The sequence below is a fragment of the Myotis lucifugus genome, unplaced genomic scaffold, assembly GCF_000147115.1.
Source record: "Myotis lucifugus unplaced genomic scaffold, Myoluc2.0 scaffold_160, whole genome shotgun sequence".
Lineage (NCBI taxonomy): Eukaryota > Metazoa > Chordata > Mammalia > Chiroptera > Vespertilionidae > Myotis > Myotis lucifugus.
In genome coordinates this window covers 1,937,825-1,948,539 of record NW_005871208.1, presented here as the reverse complement: position 1 = coordinate 1,948,539, position 10,715 = coordinate 1,937,825, and the positions used below count along the sequence as shown (strand labels likewise).

Here is a 10,715-nt window from a genome sequence, read left to right as displayed (position 1 = left end):
GGCTGCGGCTGCTCCGGCTGCTGCCTCTGCTGGTCTGGGAGGGGGACGAGGGCGGAAGCGGCCCGCTTTCAACCCCGCGCACCCTCCGACCCCGGAAGCGCTAACCGCCCGGGGGCCGGCGAGGCGACTGCGTCGTCCAAACCTTCCCCACGCAACATGGGAAGGCCTCCCAATATCCTAGAGCGGCTCCGTGGACAGCGTCAGCACCAGAGAGACAACAGCTGATAGTACATGGCGAAGTCTATGATAGAGCGGCAGCATAGGGGCAAGGAGGAAACTAGTGTAGTGGCCTCTAGTGGCCTAACTGGAAAGTCCAGGCGTAAATGCGGAGAATTGACAGTGGACGTGGATAAAGGGAAAAAGAGATGGCTGAGGACATCCATCCGAGATGAGAAGAATTGGGGAAAACACAGTAATCTAGAATAACACTCAAAAACAGAAAGAGAAAAAAACGAATTTGCCACATTGGAGGTAACTTTTACACCACCTCCTTATTCTGAAAATTGCTAACTGAAAGGGAAGATTTAAGCATTTACCCTCTCTTCTTAGAAAGAACTGTAGCCCTAGCTGGTTTGGCTCAGTAGATAGAGCGTTGGCCTGCGGATTAAGGGTCCCAGGTTTGATTCCAGTCAAAGGCACATGCCCAGGTTGCCAGCTCAATCCCCAGTAGGGGTTGTGCAGGAGGCAGCCAATCTGTGATTCTCTCTCATTGATGTTTCTATCACTCTCTCCCTCCCTTTCTGAAATCAATAAAAAATAATTATTTTTTTTAAAACTGCAATTCATTCTTAGTCAATAAGGGAAAACTTTTTAAAAAGACATCTACCTAATAAATGTAGAAGAAATAAAAGGCTTAGAAAATCACCATTCATTCTGCAACCCAAAATGAAATAATTGATTCAGGCAAGTGTTATAAATCACCAAAACTTTAAGCAAAATGTTGTTAGGGAACAAGATATTATCTGGTGCCAAATATCACCACACAAATTATTTGCAAATCCTACAGGGGAAAAAAAAAAAAAGATAACTTAAAATGGAATGACCTGCCTGGCCAGTGTGGCTCAGTGGTTGAGCGTCAACCCATGAACCAGGTCATGGGTTCCATTCCTAGTCAGGGGTGTACAGGATGCCGCCAATCAATGATTCTCTCTCATCGTTGATGTTTCTATCCCTCTCTCCGAAATCAATAAAAAAAACATTTTTAAAAAAAGAATGAATTGATAGTCAACATCTTACCCAAGTGATCAAACATTGCATCACTTATAATAGGACAATTTTGACATTATTTGGTCTATTAAATATTTTTCTCAAAGTGTTTAATCTTAATCTCATCAAGCCTTTAGACCTTACAGTTTATAGGATATTTACATGGGCTAAAGAAACAGGTTAAACATATCACACTATAAAGAGGTAACCAGCCAATCCAGAATGCTGGACATTCTCTAAGACAACTAGCCTGGTTTCTTCAAAAAGGCATTACAATAGAACAAAGGAGGAGCAAAAGGAGGGGAGAAGAATGAAAAATTTAAAAGGCAATAATAATCTAATGTAATGTGTAGTCTTGTTTGGATTCTGGTTTTTAAAAAATTCCTATCTAGGATATTTTGGAGATAATTGAGGAAATTCAAACATGAACTGAATATTTGCTAATATAAGGAAGTATTGTTAACTTTCTTAAGTGCAATAATGGAATTTTGGTTATGTAGGAGAAACACTATTTAAGAGGTGCATGATGAAATATTTAAGGGTGAAGAGTCATGATGGATGCAACAGATTTTCAAGTGCTTCACATAGTATATCCATAAAGAAAATATGGTAAAATGTTAGCAATTGTTGAGTGTAGGTGGTAGGTTTATGGGTGATGATTGTACTGTTTAAACTTTTTTATATTTTCTTTATTTATTTTAGAGAAGGGAGAGGGAGAGCTAGAAACATCAATCATGAGAGAGAATCATTGATTGGCTGCCTCCTGCATGCCCCAACTGAGGATTGGGCCCACAACCCAGGCATGTACCCTGACCAGGAATCGAACTGTGACCTCCTGGTTCATAGGTTGATGCTCTACCACTGAGACATGCTGGCCGGGCTGTTTAAACTTTAAAAAAATAATTTTCATTGATAAAAATTGGGAAAAATATGATGTGGAATGGAACAAGACTGGCTAAACATTGATAATTACTGAAGGGAAATTATATATAGGAGTCCATTATACTGCTTTCTCTACCCTTGTAAATTTCCACATTAAAACTTTTTTTTAGCCCTAGCTGGTTTGGCTCAGTGAACAGAGTGTCGGCCTGCAGAATCAGGAGTTCTGGGTTCAATTCACATGCCTGCAGAATCAGGTTTCGGGTTCGATTCACATGCCCGGGTTTCAGGCTCGATCCCCAGTGGGGGGCGTGTAGGAGGCAGCCGATCAATGATTCTCTCTCATCATTGATGTTTCTATCTCTCTCTCTCCCTCTCCCTTCCTCTCTGAAATCAATAAAAATATATTTTAAAAAAACAAAAAACTTTGTTTAAAGAAACAGGAGCCCTGAAAGGAAATAAGACAAAATAAGGAGAAATGAAAGAGACATCACATACAAGGTTATTATTGAACCTTGTTCAATTCCTTTGGGTGTTGGTTCTGGCCTTAATATTAGTCAAGTTTTATTGGGCAACCCCAATTCAGTAGAGTCATCTGAAAAGGGATAGTTTCCTGAAATGGAAATAAGGCTTGGGGACGCCAGTGCCTTTCCTCCCACCCACTCCACTACCACCCCCCCACCCCCAAATGAGGGAGTGGACATTAGGATCAAAGTGAAATAGAATTAAAGAAGTCTAAAAGAAAAACAGAGCAATAAAAAAAGTTTTTTTGGCAAAGGTGCCAGCAGACCCTGAACGACGGATGAATGATTACTCCAAGACAACAGTTGCTGTGAAAAAGAGGGCTAAGGGACGGCCTGGCTAAAGGAACCAGGCAGCCTCGATTGCCTGCCTTGTTAGGCTTTTATTGCAGTTTGATATAAAGTTTATCTTTTAGATACAATCAGTAGGGTGAGTAATCTTGGGAAGACACATGTGTTTGCATTGTCCTCTAGGCAAGGGCACCCAAAGACTGGGCATAAGGATTCCAGTAAACACCTGGGGATCTGCATGTGCAGACTTGTTTGGAAAGGTCAAGGAATAATTAGGGGTGCCGCTTTCAACACTCCCCTAAATCGGATTTCCAATAAACAGAGCAGGCGGCTTTCCGCACACTTCCCTTTTCTCAGAATGTCCTCCTTACAAACTTTCCAACCAAATCTCATGCTCCCCCACATCTCCCCCTTTTTTGTTTTGCCGGGTATAGAAGACAGAGGGCTGCGGTGAACTTGACGCCTGGGAATGTTGGGTTCTACGAGGCTTGTTCACTGTTGAGTTCTGATTCTATAGACTATAAGAAAAACAAAAAGAATTACAATGAAGGCAACAGTTAGTCCGATCAGGTGCCAATTGATTCCAGGAAACCATGTGGTAGGGTCTATCCAGTTTAAATGCTCCTTTACTGCATTCCAAGCAGTAGTATGTTGTTTGTGCTCATTAATAGCAAGTAGGGAGTCTTTGTTTTGTTTTTGTAAAGCATTCACTTCTTCAGTAGGATTGTCATGAAATACTCCCCACAAATGCTCTTAATGTCAACCTACTGATGGTGACCGCTGTTCCATTTTAAGGGGTGACACATATGTGCTTATGTCCTCAACTGCAATTAAGTATTTGTCTGTATGCTAAGGTGTCCTGTCTTTTCCCCAAATATTCAATGGCTGCTTCTACAGCTTCTAACCTAGCCAAATTTTTTTTACCTATGTGCTGCTGCATAGTAAATTCTTTAGTTACATTCTTGGCCATACTGCCTACAAACATGGCAGTCTACACAGACTCAGAAAGGCCCACCACAGCTACACTGGCAGTAGTAAGAATAACAATAGCCAAGATAATGGCTGTTATGAGCATCCCCAAAAATCTTTTAGGCCTCAAATGACTAATGCTTTCTAAAATTTCAATGGATGATGAACCTTGCCACTCCCTAGTAAGGTTAATGGGTATTAAGACCTCAGCCTGTCTCCTCAATATTATAATGGTGTTTATATTCAATGAGGTGACATTTTGATTGGTAATACAGGATGAATAGTAGGCCCTTTCTCCTACCTGTATTAGAAAAAAATTATTGTTAAGTAATTTGTAAGCTGGGACCCATGAGAAATACATAAGGATGTATGGTACATACCAAACTACTATCTGAATGATATTTTGAAAAGGTCCTAGTATAATTATTGGACTTCTGTTGATAATCCCTGTCCCATAAGTTCAGTGGATGGAAAACATGTCCTAATCTCCATAAGGTTTCCTGAACCGGAAAATCTTGTAGTTGAGGGCGAGGGGAACCAAACCTCCTCCTGTCCATGCAAGGGGGGATTCTAGCTGACCCCACAAGAGTGCCATTGGAGGTACGGTTGGACTAAAATATTAGTATGATTAGCTTGCAGGTGGCCATGTGGGCCCCAGTCTACAATCCGATGGTCTCCCAGCTGATAATAATGAGCCCGTTCCCCTCGGCAGACTTCCCAATGTAAGGACTCCAGGGAGGGATCCCACTTCTTATTTTGCTTACATGGAGGCAGTGGTGGAGCTGTAGCACAGGTATGCCTGCCCTTGGCTAGACTTCCTGCTGAGAGGAAGATAAACTGGGCCCTTGCTTGTCCTTCCTTGGGGATAGTATGTAACCAGATCTGATTATGAGCCTTTAAACAATATTGGGGTGTAGAGGAAGTAGTAACACAAAGGGATAAGAGGTTAGAGTGGAAGGTAGTATTAGGGGGCACTGGGGTCCAATGTGTCCCATTTTCAAGACTGCCTATAGGTGGCAAGTCCACGCCTCCTAGGAAGGAGGTCAAATTGTTAGAGACAGGGAAAGGGGTGTCTCCCCAGTGAGGGATCTAAAGAAAGGTGGATCTATAACATGGACCCAATACATGGTGGCTGATGCTGGTCCAAAGCCAAATAAGAATACTAAACCATACCGCACAAGAGCTGAGATGAATCAAAGCAGTCATAGCAAGAAAGAGGTTATCTGGCGTGAGTGGAAAGGAAGTACGCTGCAACAGTTCCTCAGCCTCTTTCATCAGCTTCTTTATCATTCCCCAGGTTATTTCGGGGACCGTCCGGGTCCGGCGAATGCGCAACGTTCGGTTCTGTGGAGTCCCCGAACCAGAATTCTTCGTTTCTGGAAGAGTATTGGCCCCGTGCAATGCCACGGCAGGGTTTGATCCAGCGTGCTGTAATCCACAGCAGCCCTGTGGGGGTAGAAATACACGCATATCCCTCCCCATGTTAATAATTCATTGGATCCCATTCAGTTATTGGTGTCCACATATCGCCACAAGACTTGTGGTTTCTAAGGTGGGGTTATTGAGGGTTAAAAATGATTATTCAGATTCAAAAAAATTAAAGGTAAGGACTGCTTTAGATAGTAGTATAGCAGGATCCTTGAGTCCCATATTCCCTCTTTATTGTTTTACTAGCATAACCTTCAGGGTAGCATGGGCACGTTCAATGATGGCCTGCCCTTGAGGATTGTAAGGAATTCCTGTAGAATGCTGGATGGACCAAGTTCTGCAAAAAGCAGTGAAGCCCTGGCTGCTATAAGCAGGCCCATTATCTTGGTTAATATAGCTACAATTGGAAACAGGTCTTATTGAATTCATGCAAAGAAACGTATTGCCACTTATTAAGAATTGCCAAATACTGGAGGGACAGGTAGGGCTTAAAATGCAAACCTGGAAGGATTGTCAAATTTATTTTGCCAAAAAAATCATATTTCAAAGTGTATTAGACACAAACATAGGCTAGCAAACGTCAATTCCCATGGTTAATAGATGGCCTTTAAAAAAAATTTACCTGATTAATATAACATATAACAATTTCAATAATTTATAGAACTTTTGCTTCCTGGGTAAAAAAAAACAAAACAAGACAGATCTTTTTCCTTTTAACAGACTAGAAAAGGACTCTCCAAAATAAGGTTTATTTTCTAATTTCATTTGTCCTTGGGTGAGGTCAGCAAATGACACTAATTGGATTTCTGCTACCTGTATCCCTGAGTATATTGATATAAGCTATTTACCCTCTGGTTAGGGAGGCAAAATGCAAATCATTTACTCTTAAGTGTCCTTGGTTTAGGGAAGGTAGGATTTACTAGATGGCTCCAAATTGCTGTTTAACCATTTCAATTTCCCTATTTTACTTGTCCTGGCTTACTGGTCTGTGTTATTTATATAATTTCCTTTCAACATTTCTCTTTATAAACAGTCTACTTTCACAAACCTTTCTACAACTTCCACAAACCTTTCTTCAGAACCTTACAACTTTCAGAAATAACCAGCTCTAGAAACCACTTTCTTTCTCCTTCAAAATGCATCTCCATGCCTCATCCTTCTATTACACCAAAAACATACCTTCTTTCCAATTAGTTAGAATTCTTAACCCTTAAAAAACTTCATTTTTAGGTGACATATAAGTAATTAACATTCCACAGATTAGCAATACATTCATATTTTAATAGATATTTCAAATAAAAAACAACTTATTAACAGATTCAAATCCATCCTCTAGATTCTCCATATGAAGCAAATTCAGATTGATTAATATTTCAAAATACCTCGATATTTAATAATTTTTACTATTTAATCCAGCAAACTCCAAAGTTTTGAGTTACCAAACACTTTGGAAAACTATGTTTAGGCATATATAATTACCACTGAAAAAGCTTTTTCATATACCCTTCATTTCAGTTATATTTATTTTGCCTTAACAACTTTGAGATTTTAAAGCCAATTATTACAAGCCAAGGCATTTTCTTGGCAAATTTTGTAACAGGGGTAACTCAGTGGCTTTAATGTTAAAGTATTAATTTTTTTTTTTACAAAAATGGGAGTGGCCCCCAAACTGCTATTTCTGCAGCCTGCTGGAGGGCACTTCTACAGATCTAATTATCTTAGGAAAAAGACTTGGGGGGTTTAAATGATTATTTCCCATACTTTTTCTCTCTGAGTAGACTAACAACATGAAATCTTACATATAAGAAGAGATCTTAAAAACAGAAACAAAACAAAAAAACCCTATAGTAAATAGATGAGTACTCATAAAAGGGTGGATTGGGACATTAGCCTTAGAATCTTCAAACTAAGTCCCTCAAAGATAAGAAAGCAAGCAAAGAACATCAATCAGTAACCAAGTTACATTACAGATAGACAAGAACTTCTACTAAGAGTTTCTAGTGGCTGATGCCTTGAGAGCGAGAGCAAGAAGGATCCCCAAGATTAAGAATTCTTGGCAGCTGCTGGGAAGTTCCTGCAATCCCTGCCATGTGTTCAGTCTGCCACAAGTAGCTGGGGCCCCTAGCAAAGTGAAATATGCCCCATCTTTAAACAAATTAAACCAAACAACAAAGACACATAAAGCAACAATCAACAGATGCTCATATATGATATTTACAAGCGTGCATAACACACAGACAAGACTTAATAAGTCAGAGTTCTTTTCATAGATCTTTCAGAAGATATTTTAAAGTACCTGGGACTCACAGCCTGAATGGGGCCCAGAGGGCTCCCAGGTGAGGTCGCCAGTGAACACCCATAAACAGCCTGTTGTTCACAGATCTCATCATATTCTGTTCTCTATCATAAATACTGACTGGCATCCAGAGTTGTTTTAGCCAAATCTGCCAGTCCCAAGGCGTCTATGGTAATTTTCTGACAAGGCATTAAGGAGTCCTTTTGTAAATGGACTGCTAGCCTCATTTTCTCTAATACTTTTCCTTATTTCTTTAAAGGTATTAAAGAAGAGTGGTTCATGTATCTGATTACCTTGCTGATCTTGCATAACTGGGCAGGCCAAAAGCTCTCCTTCTAACATAGCTTGCCTGACACATGATCCCTTAACTGAGGATCTAGTTGATGAGCCTTCCCACACCGGAGGCGGAGGATTGGGGGCCTTAGGTATTACAGGCTTGACAGGCTCTACTTCAGGAGGAGGGGGCAGTGATAAATCCTCCTGGCGTTCTGTAGGCTTTTGATCCTCAATATGAAGTGGGCATAGTGCAGCTCGAACAAGAGCCCACATAGTTAAAGATGACAAGGGCACTCGTTTTCCCTGGGCCTGATTTCTCTTTAAATTCCTACCTACTTGTTCCCAGAGATCAAGGTCTAATGTTCCAGCATTAGGGAAACAAGGACTATAAATTATAACAATTTGCAACAGGCTCTTTAATTGTTCTTCTATAAATGAGGCACCATTTGCTTTTAATTACTTTTTAAATTTTTTGTATGTGATGAAATTTTCACTTCTATTTTTTTTAAATAATTTTTTAAGTAACAAAGAGATCTGTTATTCGGTGGACAGTTGCTGTCCTATTGTGAAACCTTAGCTGAAAAACATTTCCCTCAAACTTAGATATCCCAAGTGGGTTCCAATGACTTACTGCGCAGTTACTTTCGTTTCCTTCCTCTTTGTTTTCAAGGGTTCCGCATGTCTCGTTGCATTCCTTCGTCTTCACACCGGGTACCACATTGCCAGGGCTGGTCAGCAGACCCTGAACGACGGATGAATGATTACTCCGACACAACAGTTGCTGTGAAGAAGAGGGCTAAGGGACAGCCTGGCTAAAGGAACCGAGCAGCTTCGATTGCCTGCCTCGTCAGGATTTTATTGCAGTTTGATATAGAGTTTATCTTTAGATACAATCAGTAGGGTGAGTAATCTTGGAAGGACACATGTTTGCAATGTCCTCTAGGCAAGGGCACCCGAAGATTAGGCATAAGGATTCCAGTAAATGCCCGGGGGTCTGCACATGCACAGACTTGTTTGGAAAGGTCAAGGAAAAATTAGGGGCGCCGCCTTCGACACTCCCCTGTCGGAATTCCGATAAACAGGGTAGGTAGCCTTCCACATACTTCCCTTTTCTCAGAATGTCCTCCTTACAAACTTTCCAAGTCTCATGCTTCCCCACACAAAGGCAAGAGGCAGACCAAATATTGAAAGAGAGGAAACAAATAAGAACAATGTTAAGACACCCAGAAAAAGACAAAATAAGGAGCAGGCTTACTGTGAAGCCTGGGCTAAAGGTCAGATTAATCTCAAGACTTTACAATTGGGTCATTTATAACCCAGGGGTTCTGAGAGCCAGTGCGCAGTTTTTTTTAATCAGAAGGGGATGCAGACTCTCAAATCCACTGAGCTTGTTTGGGGCGGGACCTGAGGACCCAGACCCCTACGGGGAGAGGCGGGACAGCCTTGAAACGGGCCGGAGAGTGAGAGTGGCTGTCTTGCGGAGCTGCTTGCCAGCACTCGGGGACGTGAGACGCTGAGTCTCGGAGAGGTGAGGAGACGCCATTGCCCTTGGCCCCGCCCTGGTGATTCGCCAAGAACAGAAGTGCGGAGTCGCGCGCCAGGCTGGCTGCAACTGGATGCGCGGTTTTTTTCAATCAGAAGGGGATGCAGATTCTCAAATCCACTGAGCTTGTTTGGGGCGGGATCCTGAGGTCCCAGACCCCTACAGGGAGAGGTGGGACGGCCTTGCAACGGGCCGGAGAGCGAGAGTGGCTGTCTCGCGGAGCTGCTCGCCAGCTCTCAGGGACGCGAGACGCGGAGTCACAGAGAGGCGAGGAGTGGTGGAGACGCCATTGCCCCTTGCTCTGGTGATTCCCGGGGACCCCGCCCTACTCAATTTACATCCCCACCCATGCTGTGCTAGTGGCACAAAGAGAACCACCGGCGCTTTTGCAGCCCAGCCCAGCAGAATGCAGATTTCAACTCCTCGCATACATAAGGGATACACTCAAGAAGCAGAATCAGGCTCGGAGGAAGCCAGAGCCAGACCCGCCTGGGCCGGCAACGTGGAACAGCTGTACCAGCAAATGCACAGGCAGGTCCACCAGATCCAGTCTCACATGGGACGCTGGGAGACGGCAGACAGGCAGTCTGTGCACTTGATAGAAAACGAAATCCAAGCAGGCATACCAGATATTCAACCACCAGGAACGCCTGGAGATTTTGTCAAGCAAGAAGCCACCCAACAAAGGACAGAATGCCAAACTTCGTGTTGCTGAGACGGCCCCCGTGAGGCCGAGGCGGCCCATGTGAAGTTGAGACAGCCCCTGTGAGGTTGAGACGGCCCCTGTGAGGCTGAGACGGCCCATGTGAAGTTGAGACGGCCCCTGTGAGGTTGAGACGGCCCATGTGAGGCTGAGACGGCCCCGTTGAGGTTGAATCGGCCCCGGTGAGGCCGAGGCGGCCCCGGCGAGGCCGAGACGGCCCATGTGAGGCTGGGATGGCCCCGGTGAGGCTGAGTCGGCCCAGGTGAGGTCGAGATGGCCCCAGTGAGGCTGGAACAGCCCCAGTGAGGTTGAATCGGCCCCGGTGAGGCTGAGACGGCCCATGTGAAGTTGAGACGGCCCCTGTGAGGTTGAGACGGCCCATGTGAGGCTGAGACGGCCCCGTTGAGGTTGAATCGGCCCCGGTGAGGCCGAGACGGCCCATGTGAGGCTGAGACAGCCACAGTGAGGCCGAGACGGCCCCGGCGAGGCCGAGACGGCCCATGTGAGGCTGGGACAGCCCCGGTGAGGCTGGGACGGCCCCGGTGAGGCTGAGACGCCCCCGGTGAGGTTGAATCGGCCCCCGGTGAGGTTTGAGACAGCCCC

At 43.8% G+C, this 10,715-nt stretch overlaps 1 protein-coding gene across 8 annotated transcripts in view; it reads right to left on the bottom strand.

Moving 5' to 3' along the window:
• Nucleotides 1–2,912: 2,912 nt before the first annotated feature.
• Nucleotides 2,913–10,715, bottom strand: part of PRR13 (proline rich 13) — a 17,954-nt gene continuing 10,151 nt past the window's right edge. For all 8 annotated transcript variants that reach the window (XM_014461780.2, XM_014461782.2, XM_006095739.3 and 5 more), the window contains exons 4-6: nt 8,498–8,608; nt 5,040–5,312; nt 2,913–3,415 (exon numbers count right to left, since the gene is read on the bottom strand). In XM_014461780.2, the coding sequence (XP_014317266.1) occupies nt 3,377–3,415; nt 5,040–5,312; nt 8,498–8,608 (423 nt within the window). In that variant the 3' untranslated portion in view covers nt 2,913–3,376. The remainder of the gene's footprint in view (nt 3,416–5,039; nt 5,313–8,497; nt 8,609–10,715) is intronic.